The sequence below is a fragment of the Aythya ferina genome, assembly GCF_964211825.1.
Source record: "Aythya ferina genome assembly, chromosome: 5".
NCBI classification, from domain to species: Eukaryota; Metazoa; Chordata; class Aves; order Anseriformes; family Anatidae; genus Aythya; species Aythya ferina.
This window is the reverse complement of record NC_140301.1, coordinates 50614230-50633571: the sequence shown is the minus strand read 5'-3', so window position 1 is coordinate 50633571 and position 19342 is coordinate 50614230. Positions and strand designations below refer to the sequence as shown.

Here is a 19342-nt window from a genome sequence, read left to right as displayed (position 1 = left end):
TACAAAATTGGTCATTGGAAATGATCGTGTGTAAGTCCTAGAGTCTTTATAATACATAGTGAGAGCACTATCTCATCAAACTGGTGTAATAAGTAGATAAATAGCAACATGTCTATAAACAGTACGTTGGTAATGATTCTTTCAACTTAGTTTTCAAAACAAAGAGTTATTCTTTTCATGAATTGTTGCCCAAAATATTCTACTTGTTCACACAGACCTGTTTTCTAGACCTGTTTTCTATTCTAACATCTGTTATGCCATCCCTATAGGACTGATGCTTTCTCAGTTAAGATACTTTACTCACATTTGTAAAGTATCTGTTTGGCTCTGCTCATATTTTTAAAGCCAAATGTTTCTCTAGGGAGATGTTTACCCATTTCTTCCTATTTCATGCTGTAAAGAAGTGCCAGGGTATGCTGGGGTAACTGGAGCAATGGGCATACCAGTAAAAAAAGAAGCTTGTGGCCAGCTAAAACCCAAGGAAGATGGCAGCCCTACATTAGGACAACATTCTTCAGGCTCTGTTGAGAGGAAAGAGATTCAATCAAAACAAAACTGGGAAATGAGCACTAATCATAGAAGTGTTATTCAGATATTGCTGTTTCATGCCATTTAAGTAAATTCTAGGGATAGAAAAAGACAAGACTTCATGAATCACATATCTTGACTAAAAACAAAACAAAACAAACAAACAAACAAAAATACCACCACCACCAAAAAAAAAAAAACAAAACCAAACCAGACCAAAACAAAACAAAAACAAACAAAACAAAACAAAAAAACATTGGGTCAAATATCTCCAAAGGCCATTTGAGAACTAATTAAAATAAATAAACAAATAAATAAATAAATAAATATTAGGTCAACCTGAAAATTGTGATTTGAATCACTTGTTGTCCAAGAAATTCTCTTGGATTCACTGTAGGAAACATATATTTCCTACATGTATTCCATGTAGGAACGTAATGGAACCCTGCTGGAAGTACACAACTCAGTGCTGGTTCAACTGTGAACTAAGAAATTATAACTTCTACAACTCATGAACAGTGGCAAACATAATTAATTGATCTGATCACCTAGATATTATGATATCAGAACCGATCTATAATTTAAATTGAACTTACAGCTTTACTGATTAATATTAGATGGAAAAGAAATAAGACCACATGATTGAGAAATCGAAAGTTCAATGTACCTTAAAACTCAAGGTCATTCTACCACACATCCAGAAAAACAAAATGAAACACATCAAAGCAAACAAAAAGAGACAGAATAATATACAACACAATATTTAAATTCCTGAAGCTGCCCACTGAAGCTCCAGGGAGCTAAAATATTTTTCTCAGTTTCCAGATCAGTAAGTACCCTATCCTTTGGACCACATTGTCTCTCTGGACCATCTGGTTTAAACTGATGCAGCTCAGTTTCAGTTTATACCAGTTGAAGTCTTGCAGCATAAGCTTTTTAACAAGTCACTTACAGCACCAACAATTTAATTCAGCTTAACAGAAACACAGAAATAGAAACAGTAAAATGTCTTTTGACCTTTGCTGTTGGCTACAATCAAAACCATACAATAAAAAGAGCAGAGAGGAAATTTAGAACATATGCTCAAGATGATGAAAAAAATGTTCAGGCATGTAGCATACTACGTTGAAGAAACCACTCAAGAACAATTCATTCTGCTGAAAATATTATTCCCATAAGGCTGCCAGGGTCACTGTCATCTTAGATTACGCACTGTACAAGCGCCAGCCATGGAAGAAGATCCACCCATAAACCCTACACTCTTGGGCAGGAGGTCACTAAGCACTTGTACTTAATCTGTGGCTCTAGAGATGCCAAGAGCATAGATAAATAAATAAATAAATAAAATAATAATAATAATAAAATGCAGATTTCCTTTGTTAGCTATTATTCATATTGTTTTGCTAAAGGAGATGAGTAAAGCATTAAGAATGACATTGTCCTGTCAATGCAGTGTTAATCAATGTCATTGATGAATGAAAATAAATTAACAAAACTCAGAAAAACATCCTTAAACTAAATTCCTCCCCATTTGCTCCAGATACAGAAGAAACCTTCCAAAGATTTTCATTTGATGAAATCATTTTTCTCCAAAGACTTCCCAGCTGGCTAACAGCATTCATACAAGCCTGTCTAACTTAAGAACTCAGTTCTAAGCTCTATTTTGCATATTCTGTCACACCTTAGCTTCTCCCAAATGTCATTGACACAGCTAGCATAGCTGAACTTTGTTTTTCTCACAGGGTTGTACTTTATGTCACCTGCTAAAACCACTCTTTTATGTTGAATCTGGAATCCATGTTGCCTATGCCATGGGTCTGACAGGGGACATCCTTTTGTCAACCAGAGACTTTTTCTGTAGAGCTTTGTGTAGTCACTGCCTTATTCATAGACAGTTTATTGTTACACCTGACTCTGGGTCTTAGGAACCCTTTCAAGTTACAGTTGGATATTTGAAACATACTTTCAACTCCTTAGATCTCCAGATGCTATACACACTCCAATAATTCATACAGAAACTCTGCAAAGTGACTGGTTACTGAAATGCAGCCAGCTCTAGAGTGAGTTACAAACCATATAGACATGCCAAATGGTCCAGGCAAGAGGAAAGGATGATTTTTTTTTTTTTTTTTTTTTTTTGAAGAGGAAGTGTATGGCAAATTTATATAACAAAATATCTTATCCCATGAATCAAAAGACGTAACTGTTCTTTGCCAAAAACTGGAGAGCCTAAAAGCTCATAACTCTACATTAGTACAGCAATTATATTAGCTTTCCTGTATTTTAAAAACCCAAGACAAAAGTTTAATGTTTCTGACTTTGCTTTTTAAATAGAAACTGAGATTTACACTAGACAAACTCCAATTTAAAATCTCAGTGGGGTTGACAGCTGTGTCAAAGAAGAAAGCTTTTTCATGGTGCAAACTTGTGGCTTGATTTTAATAATGGACATTTTCTTTCCATAGATTCAATATTTATATTCATTTTGTTATTTGAAAATCTGTCTAGGGGATGCAAATCTGCGTGCATCCTAATTACTCTTGCCTACATTTTTTTACTATAATCAGAGCAGAACCTATGCTAGCATCCAGATTTTAAACCTGCACATTCCATTTTGTATAGGTTGGTAAGAGAGACTCCAGTTATAAGAATAATCTATTTTATGGATAAGAGATTACTTTTGTCAAATTTTCAGGAAGCCTGCTGTAGCCAGGAGCATTTTTTGTTTTATTTCTGAAAACAAATATTCCAAGGACTCCTGAGCCTGCCTTCCCAAGCTCATTACTCTTTTTCTACCAGTTATTTCCAATTCCTTCATCCTTTTTCCAGTCCTTTCTTCACTGGAACTTGCTTAGAGAGTGCAGCAAAGGGGGTGGTTGTGGGTAGCTTCAGAGCAAAGCAACATTGCTGCAGCTCACTGTGCTTGGGGAGGAAAGGAAAATGGATGTGGGCTGGTGGAGTTCTTCCAAAGAGAAGCTGAGGGTTGTACAACTCACAGCTATACTCAAGCCCTCCCTAATAATCTAAGAATCAAATTCTTTATGAAAACCCACTGACAGTGTTTTACTCTGCTTCTTCATGGACTACAAATGCCAAAAACAACCCTGCAGTAATGCTTCTGGAGGCTGGCCTTGGGAAACCTTTCAGAAAAGTCTGCCAGTAAGGCCGGGCAACTTCCCTTCTCTGACGAAGTCACCCACTCTGGTCACAAACGCTCTCTCCACATTCCCCCTGGGGCTAAAGTATACATTACTGAGGCGAAAATGTGCACGACTTACAAATGCACAACACTTCACCAAATGCAGGTATTTGCAAATAAATAAGAACAGAATAGCTTTCTCAAAGATATCTGCATGTAACTCATGATCCACCAGCGTGATGACTGTTACCCTCAACGCTCTTCACATCCAGTTAAGGACAAATAATTCCACACCATGCTTGTGATAACATTTTTATATCTGCAAACATACTCTCACAGGCAGGATGGCTGGATGGCCAAAGCACCAGGTGGAGATTGGAGCGTAGGGCCTCTGAGGTCCCAGTAGGACCTGCCATGAGCGTGGTCATCATGAAAGATTCTGGCTCAGAGAAATGAAATCTCCCACCTCCTCACTCATTAGCACTCTCTCCCCAGGTATATGTTGCAGGAGGACACTGTGCAGAGCTACCAAACATTTTATTAAAGCACCAGATTTCCACCCTAGCAAAGCACTGTATGGGCTACCTCTCCATCATTGTTGCCAGGTGGTAATTGCTAACTAGGAAAACAGGGATTTGCAAAAATGACTGCTCTTCATAGATGGCACATTGCCTGCTCTCAAGAGCCACAATCCCTCTCCTAGCACAAATCTCTATTGCCTTTCTTCTGTTTTTCTCATTCCTGATTTCTTGTAAATGTTAATTTTTGTTTTTCTATGTTATTTTGCTGTCAAAACTATAATGCTAGAATATTACTAGACATCTCATCTAAGGAAGATTTACGGCTATTTGGTCTTCATTGTTTTGTAATAATTTTACCCTTTTTATTTTTTTTTAACAATGCAGTAAACAAGGTATTTGAAACCTTCCAAACCTGGCTTATAAATTATTCCTGCTCAAACTTGCAGTCATTTATAACTGACATGGGCTATATCTCTGCTGCAGTCATGGGACTGCTGTGCACTTAGCCGTGCCCAAGCTGGCTCCACCACAGCCAGGTGGCTCAGAAATCTCCCAGAAAGTACAACCAGCTAAGTACAACCAACCAACTAAGTACTATCCCTTTAGAACAGAAACCTCTGCCACCATCCTGCCACACCCATTAGATGCACCCGAAGCCCGTGTCCTACCATCTTTCCTCTGCCTGTTATTTAAGCCAAATCAATGGAGGCTGGGTATATTTATACAGGCTGTTGTTATTCTGAAACTGTATATACATATATATATATATATATATATATATATATATATATATATAATTAAATTAAAAATCAGGTAAAGAAAGAAGGTACAAAACTAAAGTTTGTTCTACCATGACAACCGTATACTGACGGCAATGGTGGAACCAGCCAGTAGTGTGATCTAGCTGTGAAAGAAACCAGTGGCATGATTCTCACAGACTCCACCAGGAATTGGATCAGGCTTTAAAAACAAAAGCTGCCCAGACATGCAATCATGGCAGAAACAAAAAATACTTTTTCATAACTTAATCACCCAATCTGCTAGCATATGCTTCAAGCCCATATCCCTGCTAGTCCCAGAAAAAGACCCACATAGTGAATTATTAGCTCTGAATTAGTAGCCTCAAAGAAGAGGATCACATGACAACAAAGATTCACAGAAAGTCCCTTCCCTTTAAATGTCTTGCTTTCATTTAGTAATAGCTTGTGCTGAGAACAGTCCCTACCCTGTGTGTGCCACAGCATTTTTTCCAGCTTAGGAAAATACAGATAAACCCATAGAGACATAAGAAAATATCAGTGAAAAATTACCCTAACTGCAAAAAGCATTAAAGATAATGAAAATATTATTCATTCATACTAAAAATCAACATAAAAAATCCATATGTAATGTTGATAACAGGACCAAGTACATGGTAATGCAGTCAGTGAAACTAGCTACTCATCCTTGTCAATGTTTTGCAGAAGCAACTTCTGCTGTTGCCTCCTTGCCTGCAGCCAAGCAGGGAACTGAGCTCCAGCTCCCCTCTTTGCTTTCCATGTGTCCTTCAGGACCTGCACTGCACTCATGCTACAGGAAAATCATGAGGTTTCTTTTGAGTTAACAGTCCTGCACAAACATAAATCGACATATTTATTGTATCCAAGGTTATGTGGAAAGCAGCCTTGCATATCTGTGCTGTATCACCCATCAGTGAGCTAAAGAAGGAGGGCCAAATCCTGAGAGAGTTAAGCCAGTCAAGATACATCAGTGAACATCAGCTGAAAGCATAGACATTGTTTGCCATATATCTTAAACTGTCAGGAGAAGCAGTCAGTGAGCAATGCAATACCTGACCTCTCAGCATGATACAGAGCATTTACATAGCTTTTTACAAACATTAACAGATTAATCCTCACATTGGGACACACAAGCAAGGTTCAGTCACCCTGCTGAACAGATTTGGAAGTTGAATCACTCTGTAACCTGGTTTCTAGAAGAACTCAGCGTCTGTACATCTTATATAAATGGAAGAAGGGATGAGACTTCGTACCTCCACAGCTGAGAAATGGAGGTGTGAAGCAGATAGCAGCTTCAGCCCAGCCACATGTCTGTGGGGAACTGGGACTACCTGAAGTACAGAGTTTCTGGCTCCTCTTCAATTCAGCCCAACTGTGACAGTACCAAGTAGGATGGTAGCGCTTACCCCAGCACAGAGGATATGTGTTCATGCTCTGTATTTCATACCCAAAGTATAAGGCAAATCAAAGCAGCTGAAGTGGAAAACTCCTACCTGGTCGCAATTTCCTTAAAAAAGCAGATATCCAAAGCATCTCATCTCATTGCATTTCAATGGATTATATTTCTAAAAACAGTAGCAGTTATCCTGTGCTAGCACACAGATGAAAGTTGAGTTTCGTGCACAGGGACTTGGCTTAGCAGTGAGGAGTAGAGAGGATCTATGACAGATAGAAGCTAGGAGACCATGCTGTCAGAGCTCACAGACCAAGACAGAAAGTAAGACATGGCCGTGGTTGATGAGGAGTAGTGTCTGTTTTGTTTAACCACCTGAGAGACACCATTTATGCACACATTTATACAGCTGAGGGACTTGTTCTTGGTGGTGCCACTGAAAGGCTGAGGAAGAATCAGACATAATCCATGAAACTTGTTAAAAATATTTGGAATTACTGCTAAAGAATGGATGTTAGGAAGGTCTCCCTTGTTTTATAACAGAAATTGCTTATTGATTCTGTCTATTTGCATCATGTACTAATCCCTTGCTTAACCTGCAGGGATGAAGAAAGACTTTCTCTCTTCATGCTTAACTTGACTTCTGCAGGGATATGGTGCATCTCCAGGAGAGGCTCCAGAGAAGGGCTGTGGGTAGGAACAGGATGTGAGGTATGGAGCACTAGTGTTTCTGATGGTAAAATCTCCCTGATGTCCAGTTAGTGAGCCTTCTGCATGTGCTCATAAATACACTGAAAGCCATGTGAGAGATCAGAAAGGTATATGGTTGTAGGATTTTGTTTGTAATATCAATCCCCTTTCTTCTTTCTTTTATTTTTAGGAATATAAGGCTTTAGTGATGCTTTTCATCTATCACTTGTGAAACACTGAAGATATGTTTTCACTAGTTTTCCTTACTAGCTTTCTAAAATTCAATGAGGAAGACAGGAATTATTCTGCGGTAAGCATGAACGGATGGAGCAGATGCTTTGTGAGCCCTCCTGCATTGAACATCCATTGCATGGTTTTGGTGTTGGGGTGGGGACAACTAGAGCCAAAGATACCAATGATGCCTTACAATTCATTAAGAAAATGCAGGAGCAGATGCAGGAATTGAGAGATCACAATCAGGAGCAGAAGTAATAGACCAGCCCTCCTCAACAGGCTCATATATGCTAGTGCTATTAAAAAAATATTACCAAGTACATTGCATTTCACTCTTAGGATGCTCCCAGTGACATGATACATTGAAACACCTTGTGAGTTACAGAAAGTCACGTCAACAACACAGTTCCCTTTATAATATGCAATATCTCAGAATGGCTCCAGAGGAGCAGGTACAACGTGGATTGCCATACATTTTTGTAGCAGCATTTTTTGAACACATCCAGCTGTGCCAAGCTCCAAAGCACTTTGATGCAATGTAAAGCATTTGCTGTGGAACAAAAACACAGGAACCTAACACAAATAGAAATGACATCAGTGAAAAGGAAGTCTTTTCCTAAGGAAAGCTTGGATTTCCAGCATTGTTTAATGCCGGTAGAGAACAAGTATTATATTTGGCAGCAGAGAAACAGTACTATCCTAAGGGTCATTGTGGTTATCCATTAAAAAGCACTTTCAAGAATACTTTAAAAGCTCTTCCAAAATCTTGTCTTCTTCTGTTAAGTATTTTATTGCTTCTATAGTCAGTGAAAAGTTACATTTGCTATGAATACCTGAACAAAATCCTTTCAAGCAGTTTTTGTTTTAGGCACAAAGTAAAAAAGAAATCCCAACAATGCACAGGCTACATATCTCAATAAATATTCTTGCCATCTGCTTTCTGAGTCCAACAGGTTAAATGGCTTTGTTTTCAAGCATCAAATTTGCATTCCTTAAGGGAAGTTTCTGATACTCTTAGCTTGGTTCAGTAGCACCTCACTTTACACTATTGCTAAGTTTCAGCGTGTGTCAAAGTGAAGTCCTAAATTTTCTTATCAAATTTGTCACACTTTCACCTGAAGGAGAAAATGATGCTTTTCAATATCTAGAGTCATATTATCAGATGGTCATATATTATAAAGAGATCAATCCCTATTTTTCAGAAGTCAGATATTAAAGATATGTAACACATTAATTTCCACATTAAACAGGTAACAAACAGTTAAGATATGATCTATAATCACAAAGACCATGCTGCTTTCTAGTCACACCACTGTTTTCTATCTACCTTGGTTTAAAACTAATGCAACAATAGGCATTCTCCCATTCTTTTTCTCATAAAGAGTTGCACCAGACATTGTTTATCTATTTTGCTTTTGTTTCATCAAAGCCTACTCATCAAAGCTCATCAAGTATTTTTCCCTATGTCTGTTGTTTCTGAGGCCATTACCCTGAATAAAATTCTTTATTCGTGTTCATGGACTTCTGTGGTTATTTTTCAGTTTTCCTTAGCCAACTAAAATAGACCTTACCTTTTGAGGTTCAATGATTACCTTATTATAATAATTAGATTTACTTTCTTGATCTATTAATATTGTAGGAAATATACAAATGTTATAAATCCCATGCTCATATCCTTATAGGTATTTGGATCCCTTAGTCGCTGTCATTTAAGAAAGAAAGAAAGAAAGAAAGAAAGAAAGAAAGAAAGAAAGAAAGAAAGAAAGAAAGAAAGTAAGTATTGATAATTTATGATAAGTTCTTAAGTATCTATGTGTTTGAACTTAAAATACTCATATATTCAAAAAAAAAAAAAAAAAAAGTGAAAGATTAGCTTGGAAAGAGAAGTCAGACCATCATTAATAAGAATTTCTGTTAGGTATCATATTCGCTGTGTCATCTTTCTGTAAACAATGTTGTTTTTATAATGATCTCTGTGAATTCTAGAAAACAAATCATCAGCCTTTTTATATTTTAACTGTATTTTTTTTTCCTGTTTAAATCTGTTTCTGCCCTCAAAGCTATTACAGAGCCCTCGCAGCTATCCTTAAATTCTGACAGGATAAACAGATACAGTACGTGTCTGAATCTGCATGGGATGTTTAGTATATTTCTATTTTGAATTTTCTCTTCAACTTAGGATATATTTCCCCTGTGTAGCAAATCAATTGCATAATTAATGGTTACATTCAAACGGAACAGCTCAGGAGAGAAAAAAGAATTTTTAGGACAACTGTGTCACACTGGAAAGGAAGTACGCATCAGTAATTTCACATTTGACACTTGAACTAGTATTAACTTAAAAGTCCAAATGCAAGTCATTAAGCAAAAATGAAGAAAATGAAGAACAACCTTGCAGGGACAGCGATGAACTAAGAATGAGGACATTTGGGTTCAATTCAGAACTCTTCCTTGCCAGTCCAGTATAGCTTTGGGCATTTTTTTATTTATTTCTTTTTTGTTCCTCAGTTCCTTGCCTATTTAATAAGGATATTAATACTTCATTAATTCTACCCCTTGCTTGTATGCCTTTTGAAGGCCTCTCAAAGGTTTTTGTAATAGAAGCTACCTCTTCTAGTATCTGTAAAACTCACAGCAAATAAAGGCTTGTTTTTTACTGGAGATACAAAAGTAATTAAAAGAGGGAATTGCAATCAGAACTTACATCTACCATAGAGCTGGTAGGAATTGATGTTCAGTATCAGCAATATAGGGATATACAATGTGTAGTGCTGAAGATGGCCCTTCAGGGAGCTTGCAATTAAAGAGCTGACCTGTAAGAGACAATAAATATTGGGACAACTATGACAAATCCAGTTAAGATAAATAAATAAATAAATAAATAAATAAAAAGTCCCTGACCAAAAAGAGAGAGAGAGAGAGATTTTAAGTGTTGTAAACTTTCACTGAAAAAAAACACACATATATGCAATTTCTTGTTACAAAAATGAGTCTGAATAATAATGTTAAAATGAAAGAGGTCATTTCAAAATCAGTATTTCCTTACATACGAGTTTTTAGATCTTTCAATTTTTAAAAAACTTTGCCTTTTCAATTTTTTATCCTGGCTTATGGAAAACACAGGTGCTGATCAACTGAAATTTCTTAAAAGAATAATGCTCTTTCCATGGCTATTTATGTTTAAGCAATAAAACCTTAAGACTCAGTTTTATTGTTGTTGTTTTGTTTGTTTGTTTTATTTTAGTGGGCCTTGCAAAAAATCAGATTTTTCTGGGTCTTGTATCAAGACCTCTTAAGGCATTCCAGGTGTAGGAATTTCTTGCGTGTTGTATTATTAAAAATATTTTTCTTGATTAGAAGTAGTTGTCGTAAGTATGGAAAATATTTCCATTGCTTAGTATAACTGTCCTGATCATGCAGATGATTCAAGCTCTAATTCACATAGTTTATCCAATGAAACAGTTCAATGGATTGAAATTAAACGTGTTTTAAGCATCAGACCATTATTGAATAGTATCCAAAAGAAAACGAAATTATTTTCACTTGCTTTAGAATTCACAGAAAGCCAAGTACAGCTGTTATTCAGCTGTTTAAAGTAAATGATGAAAAATGACACAAAAGAAAGAGGTCTGTGTCTGTAAATCATTGATAGAAATGTCTGCTAAAGACAAAGAGCAAAATCTTATTTCTCAGAATCATGTACTTCTTTGAAAATAATCAATGTTCTTGCTATATGTATGTTGTTATTACAGGGATAAATGAAAAAAAAAAACACAACCTATTGCTGCATTAGTGTATTGGACACGTTTTAAAGGCTGCTATATTTGCATTTTCTAGTATTTTTCTTTCTTCCATAATGCATAACCCACTGCAAAAGAATTTCTATTATATTGTATTCTGAAAATGAACCGTTCTCTACAATGTACAACAAAGGAAATATTAATTATGTAATATATATCCTAATAATATGGACTTCTATAAGCACACAAAATTGCATGGGGGAAGAAAATCCAGATGTTTTAATATGACTATATATATATTCTGTAGGAAGTTTGGTATGATTATGACTTCAAATTGGGCTTTTATTGCATATAAACATGTTTCTAGATCTAGAAAAGAGCTAAATGTCATGCGTTAACTAAAAGAATGAACATATTTAATGTAGAAGACAGTGTGGTAAGTCTCCTTTTACTTAATAATAGTGAATATTTTTATGGGTTCAATGATATATAAATTTTTCTTTTTAATGAATTTTCAGAGAAGTTGATAATAATACCTAGTAACAATGTTAATACAGTCACAGAAATAAATAAAACAATGAATGATTCCAATAAGAATACACTCCTCTTGGATTTGGAGACCACTAATAAAAGTAAACTTTGCATACTCAGATAATTCTTCACTAACAACATGTCTGTACAGTTGTACGATCTTTCAGAATGCAGCTGACCTATTTTTCTTGTCCTAATTGCAAGGCAAAAGGATTCATATGAGTAAAAGGAAAAATGATTCTGTTTAGAAGGGAATTACAAATTATGCCAGAAGCCTAATAAATCTGTTGCCATGACAATCAAAGAGACAGGTCTTACAAAACCCTTTCTAATTTATTCACATGAGTAGTTCTTACTCATATGAGTTGTCCCATTGATTGAAATAGACCTGTTGATGTGAGGGGAGATTTGCAGTAGGAAATTTGAATTTAACATGCAGTCCTTGTTCACATAAAAAGCTCAGAGGACTACTTCCACAAGTGAGAGCTTCTTTAAACAATGGAGTTTGGAAGATGACATTTTTGAGTTCTCTTATCCTTCCTCAGTCTTCCTTATCAATTCTTAAAATATTTGTGCATTTTAAATGGTAAAATCTACTTCATTGTACATGTATACATATTTTGAACCTTTACTCCCACAATCCAGACTGGTTCCTCCATTCTGAAAAACTACCACGCTACCAGAATATCTTTGTATCATCTCAGTTTCCTCCTGCTGCACTGATTTTAAAAAGCTGCATTTCCATTCTCTCTCTAAAAAACTACCTTATGAAGTCCTTCGCTGCAAAAGGAGAAGGCGTGTTGGGAACTGACACAAAATTTGATTTTTTGAACAGGTTTTAAGCTTTTAAACTCAGTTCATGAGAGGTGTTTTGGCCTGGCCTGGCTTGGTGTTTTGCTTTGGCTCTTTGCATCCTCCCCACTCTCAGAACCTGCTGCCAGGACTCCATCACCTCCATACCCAGCTGGAATGCCTGTGACACCTGCCACACAGGCCCACTTCTGGCCCATCTCAAACCCTGTAAAGCCCTGTAGGACTCACCCTCAGAGTGGGGCAGGCCCTTATCATGGTTTGCTCCTCAAGGGGCAGTCACCTTTCCCTCTTCCAAATTCACTGATCAACCAGAACAGAGAAGAAAATATATATTTACCATTGGCATGCTTACAACTTTTAGTTCTACCCTATGTTACCGAAACAGGAATCCAAGTAAACTAGGTTTTCTGGAAAGCTAAGCTGTTCTGTCTCAGTTCATTCACTTTATAATTCCTGATCTGCTTGGCAATTTCCTGATAATGACCCTAAATTGTGGTAAGTCGGTTATTTAGCTAATAACATCACCTAGCACTCTTCTAGCACCTCTCATCCAGGAAGATGAAGGCAAATTACAGCTGTTAATGAACAAAATCTTGCAACATTCACTGAATTCATTTACAATTATTCCTAACACCCCACTAGTACATGACAGAAATTACTTGATATGAGAACATCTCATACTGTGTTTGCTTACTTTTGCTATGACTTAGGTCATTAAAAGTAACTGTCATAATTCACATTGGTCTTTTTTTTTTTTTTCTCTCTTTTTTTTGACTTTCTGACTTGTAAAAGGATCTGCCTCACACTGCACAAAAACCAGGATCTGTTTCTGCATTTGATACTTGTTTCCCGTGAGGAAAAAATAAATAAATCTTTTGTACCTGCAGATCTTGCATTAGCTAGCAGACACAGAAAACTGTTCTGTAGCTTTTGTTTATCCAGATAATACAGATTTGTAGCTATTCTTATGTTCATACAGGATTTATTTCCCCTACTATTTTTGCCTTCTAGTGGTCAGTACACAACTGAGGTGCAGGGAAGGTGTAGCACCATGACCCCGGAGAGACAGAGACAGAGAGAGGAAGAGGAGGCAGGAGGAAAGGAATGGAGGGATGGAAAAAGAGATAGAAATTTCAGAGAAAATTCTTAAACATCCCCTTTAACCTGGAAATATCTACAATATAGCTACCAAAGTTCCAGTCCAAGTGCAGCTGATAACACAGGTGTGCACACACGCAAACACATACAGCCAAAAAGCAAGGGAAAAAGACAGAAATGGTCTTATAAAGCTGCTGCAGTAATCAGAACACTTGCTCCTGGAAAACAGCCATACTGACAAATGTTTTTTTGTTAGCATTTTACATTTTTTTCAATTTTCAGGTGATTATTGGTAGTATCTTTAGCTCTCACCATAACAGAAATATTATTATTAAGGAAAGAAAAAGGCCTTACCATGCAGTGCATCAGGAAGAGATGAGAAGCACAGAGCATGCTGCAGAGATTAAGCTCAGCATGGCACTCAGATATCCTGTGGAATTGAAGAAAATTGTCCAACCCATTCTTCCTAACAAAGCGGACAAGTTTTCTCTAGGCTTGAATTTTTCACAAGAAGCCAGATCCTTAAAGTGCATTATATTTTCTTCTTCAGGAGATATATTTCCTCCAGTTAAGTTTCAGCTCCGCAATGCCATTTCCAATCAGCATGAAGAAGTTCTTCATTCCCAGATTCGTGGTGTCATCAGAGGGACTCCAAAGAAAATCGAAGAAAGAAAAAGAAAAAAAGAAAAGAATACCTTACTGAAGCCCTGAAATTTCTGTGCAGAGAAAGGGGGAAAAAATAATAACCCCTCATTTATTCTATTGCCTATGTGTTTCACAACAATCAGTACTACCTCTTTGGTCTCATATGTGCAGTGCTGATTACCTGTAATAAAGGAAGAGACAAAAACTTTCCCAATTCACACATGATGTATTTTCATTACTGCTGCTCAACTGTGTGCTACCAAACAACCCTTCTCATGCTGAGGAATCTTTAAAATGATCTGATCAAAGCAGCAGCTGTCCCTTTCCCTTCCCAATGAACATGAACATTAGAATTTCTAGAAAAGCATTGAAAGAAGCTTGAGAAATAACCCTAAATGAGATCTAAAAGCAAAACCCTCAAAGCAGGGGAGTTCTTGAGCAAGAAGCTGCCTTTCCTGAAGGATTTGGGGATACAGTCTCTAAATCATTGTAAGGAAAGAAAAAGAGATAAAGAATAGTAGCTAATACAGGGTTTGGAGAGGATGGGGTGGGACTGAATGGGTGTCAGGCTGGGGTGGGATCCTGAGTCACCCTCAGCCTCCTGCCTTCTCACTGACAGCAGCACGGGCTTCCCCTGCACTTTCTGCAAAGCATATTAATTGATTCTGGTTGCTGAGCAACTAACTCTGGGGAGCCACATCGACAGCTCCGGCACGGCTTCAGCAGCAACAGCAGCTCAGAGAGGGGATGTTCTCCCTGCCTGCCTCCTCCTCCTCCCTGGGCTTGCTCCGCTCCCAAGGATGCCCTCAGCCATCCCGTAGGGAAGCTTTGCAAGGAAAGGGTGAAACCACTGCTAATGCAGCAGGGAAAAGAGGAGGTCTGCCCCCTTTTATGCGGCATGGCTGAAGCCCCCAGCAACAGTCCCCACCCTGGGAAACCCACCCAGACACAGCAGGAGCAGGGTGAAGCAGTGGGGAGGTGCTGTTCCCTGCTTAAAACCAAAGATGGGTTAACCCTCTGGTTCTCCAGGCAAAGATGTCATTAAAATGATGGGTGACTCCCTTAGTTATGCCAGTGCATGGGTTCAAAATTGAACTTCCAGCTGAAGCTACTTTCATACACGTAAGCTCTGTTCCTGTGATAATAGTGCAAATGTACTACTTATTTCTGACCTCTTTATCATGTTGCATTTCAGACAGAGCAAATACTTCTCTGACTGAAAAGATATGCAGTAAGCCAGAGCTACCATCCAGAGGAATTGCCTGGACGTATTTCTCTGAGACTGCAAAATGGAGTTCTCTGACATAACCTTGCCGTTGCTTTCACCGATGTCTCATTTAACTCACTGACAGGAGAAAAGCAACAATGATGCCATTTAGTTTTGGCCCATAAAAGTGGATAACTGGAGCTGACCCTGAGAGATTCATCCCAGAGTGCCTCAACTAATGGCCCCAGAGGAACGGCAGAGGACTTCTGCAAGGTTGATGCCAAGTGGACAGACCCTAAGCAGGACCTGACCACTGCAGCTTGTGGCAGGGTTTCTGCTGACTTCTGTGGCTCAAAAAACTGAAAAACAAGACATTCCAAATACCTTGTTCCCAAAATAAGTTTCATAACATAAACAATACTTCTCAAACTGTATCCAAAACAAGACATTCTTGTGTTGGATAAATCCTTAGTCAGATCATGGCATTTGCTCAACACTGACTAAGCTGTGTTCCCATTGACCAGGTAAGATGTAAGAAACGAAAAGGCCTCAGGATTTCTCCCCCTGGGATCCGGTACTAGGTGTAATATCAGATCTTGGCCAAACTGCTCACATGTGATTACTGTCAAAGACCCAAGCTACATCAGTTCTTTATTTCTGTTACAGTGATAGGACAAGCTAAAGGGCAAGGCCGTGTGAAATGCCTTAGTTTGCAGTCACATAAATAGACAGATAATTCTCCTCTTGAAAAACTCCAACCTATAGCTCACGTGTGCTATCTAAATGGCAAGCACTGGGCCTCAGTGAAAAGGGGACAGGTTATCTTAAGTAAAAGTAACTTTTCTGACAGTAGTTTAGCCCCACCACACTCTGCTTTCATGCTTTATAAAGCAAGATCTACAGTGTAGCTTCATTTTCTTAGTAGAGTTAGATGCTTTATGTATATTTAAACTTCAGCAAGGACCATTAGATCAGTTAGTAGAGCTTCTGTTTGACACAGATCACAGAACATTTTCAATTCATCCAATATGACTATGTATACAAGTGTTTACTTCATCCTCCTGGTACAGCTTAGAGAGGAATATGGGAATTTCAATATTGATTTAGTAAGTGAAGGTCATTTAGACTCCTATCAACAAGATACTGCAGGATATTTCTAAGAAAAAACAAAGAAACAAAACAAAACAAAACAAAAAACAACAAACACTATAGTTGAACTACCTCCAGGTAAATGCTTTTTTTTTCTAAGTTCTCTTAGCCTACTAACCATAGGTTAAACACACTAAAACTAAGATAATATAATACACGTAGACTGTTCCTGATTTATATGATCATCGATTTATGTAGTAAAATAAAATCAGTACTATTCACTATCCCTTAATCTCTTCTGCCAATTTAGATATTTATTCTGACCATCTCTCATAGCACCTCAGCTTTGTTCCTGAGTAGGAATAAATCCAGAAAGGCTTCCTGTAGTAATGGTTGATGTAAATAATGTATTTTGTTATGAATCCAGAAAGGTTTCCTTAACAATGGTTGATGTAAATAATGTATTTTTGTTATGTGTCACTGCTTATATCTGACATTACTCCCTTCAGCCCACAAGTTTACATGCTTGCAACAAAGTGCTGAGAAATAATAAAAATCAGGATTGAAAGAGAGTTAACCCACCTCTGTCTCACAGCCACATGCTAGTCTTAGGAAACGACTTTCTAACCAGTGCTTACAAGTCTCTTTTCTGGAGTCTCCATTTACAAGTCTTTTTTTCTGGAGTCTCCATGCTTTTGAAAGGCAATTTATTCCAATGCCTCACTACCATGACTATAAAAAGGGTATTTCTAAGCTCCATTGATGCAAAGTTAAACATAATATTTCTTGTCTTTTTCACTACAATAAAGAAAAAGAGCTTCTCTTTGCAACTTCCTCTTATGTGTTTAAAATTAATTATCTTTTTTTTATCAGTCTCTTCCCTTTATAGATTAAAATCTTATTTCACTTTTTTTTTTTTTTTTTTTTTTTTTTTTTTTTTGTTAAGGAATAGTTTGTCACACAATGACCATTGGGTTGTAAATGTGAAATTATGGGTCTACAGAGATGTATATTAATGCCTGTAAAAGGAAACAGAACCAAAGAGAGTGTGTTTGGCTTAGAAAAATGAGTTGCACAATGTAGGAGCAGGGAAACAAGGGAGAACTTCCTCTGTCTGCTATGGTAGGGTTATGGAATGTCTCACTGTTCCTTTTTTCTTTTCTGAACAAAATGGTGTGACAGAAAGGAGGAGGTGAAATACAGCTGGGTATCGTGACTGTTGTGACTGATGAGTCTTGCCAACCCATGGAAAAAGATGGCCCCATTTAAGAGCATAAGAAAAAAAATCCTTTGAATTTGTATAATGAATTTATGAAATACTAGATAGAATAGTGACTCTAGCACAAGATCTCAGGTAAGTAGTATGGCAAAATGGAGAAATATATAAAGAAAAGATCAGAGGTGAGTATGTACCTGGGAGGAATGAAAGGCTGGAAAACTTGTGAATGTTTAGACTAAGGTGACAGAGAAAGGTGGAAAGATTTTCCAAACTCTTACAAAGAAATTACTGAGTCAACATGAACATTTTTCTCCATAAGCATAGTAAAATAAGTCTTCTTTTGGCATAAGCTGTAATTGTTTAATCTTTTTCCCTTTTAGCCCATTACTTTCATGTCAGTGCCTGCTTTTATCCTCAACAGTGACATTTTTAAAAAGTGTGAAAACAAGTTATTGATATTTTAATGTACTATGTTTTGTACTTTATTTTTACAAGGAGGAACACCAAACAGTGTTGAAGTGCTTTATTGGAGAAAATTTCATAAAAAGTACTAGGCAAGGGCCGTTGAAGAACAAAACAATGATATATAACCACCAATAAAAGGAAATGAGTCAACAAGTGTTGATTTCAAAAAGAAACCAAGCTGTTTGCCATATAGGGAGGAACCCTCAGATTTTTAATTGCCGCAACCGTAGGTTTGGAGGTGTCAACATTCATGTAGTGTTTTGTTTGTTTGTTTGTTTAAATTTTGGAAAAAACAAAACTCTTTAGATAAAATTCAGTCCCTTAGAGAAAGCAAGTACAGCATCTCTCTTTCACAAGCTTGAATTTCATCTCATATAAATGCTTTTTATTATGCATTAAAAGGCTGACTAATGCACATGTTCTGTTTCTATTACATTCTCTATTTATCTTTCCTCTTCCCACCTTTCCATCCTTTCTGTAGTACTATCATCCTCTTTGAGAAAATGACTGTCCTGTGAGCCTAAGGACCAGAGCAAACCAGGACTTGGTCAGCCTCCATTTCCCTGCAAAGGGGCACCTGGTGTCCTACCAAAACCATGAGCTCCTGCAGGTGAATCAGACCGGCAGCATCCCTTGGTGTTCAGGGCTGCAGATAACTAGGGCCCGTAGTGCAAGACCTTGTACTTCAAATTGATGGAGGTGCCATCAGAAGGTGCCCTTCTTGGGCATCCTTGTGGGCTCTCAACTGAATCACAGGGGAACTCGCCAGTACACACAATTGCCTATCACTGGAAACAAATGAAATAGCTCTCTCTCCCTCTCCTTCTCTCTTTCTTTTGTTCTTCCTTCCTTCCTTTCTTTCTTACCAAAACATTGGCCTTCATCCCAGTCATATTCAAATACCTGATAGAGACCACTCCTTCATTGATTTTAAGCTGTGCCTTCACTCACTGTCATTTGAGAACTGAATTACATTTTTAAAAGCAGTGTTAAATATAAAAGATACAATAATTTTAACATATATGCAAAGATATTAACAGATCTTGTAAATTATTAAGTATTAAACAAAAGGCATAATTCAATTATGTGTTAAATTTTAATTAAGAGCCCGTGAAAATGGTTTGCAAAGAATTTTTCTGGAAATGTTTCTCATTTTGACCTTTCAATATTCTGTGTCTCAATTACTATTCAGTCAATTGCAACACAAACAACTGAATTGATTTCTTGCCTTTTTAGTTTAAATGTCATATA

General features: G+C 37.3%; 1 protein-coding gene across 15 annotated transcripts in view; it reads right to left on the bottom strand.

Annotated features, from left to right (window-relative positions):
• Nucleotides 1–19342, bottom strand: part of TUNAR (transmembrane neural differentiation associated intracellular calcium regulator) — a 165240-nt gene that overhangs the window by 18670 nt on the left and 127228 nt on the right. For 8 of the 15 annotated variants that reach the window (XM_084520702.1, XM_084520706.1, XM_084520704.1 and 5 more), the window contains one exon: nt 13821–14115. The exons of 4 other annotated variants lie outside the window; for them this stretch is intronic. In XM_084520702.1, the coding sequence (XP_084376828.1) occupies nt 13821–13859 (39 nt within the window). In that variant the 5' untranslated portion in view covers nt 13860–14115. 3 more of the 15 variants (XM_084520697.1, XM_084520694.1, XM_084520701.1) reach the window with 3 other exon arrangements.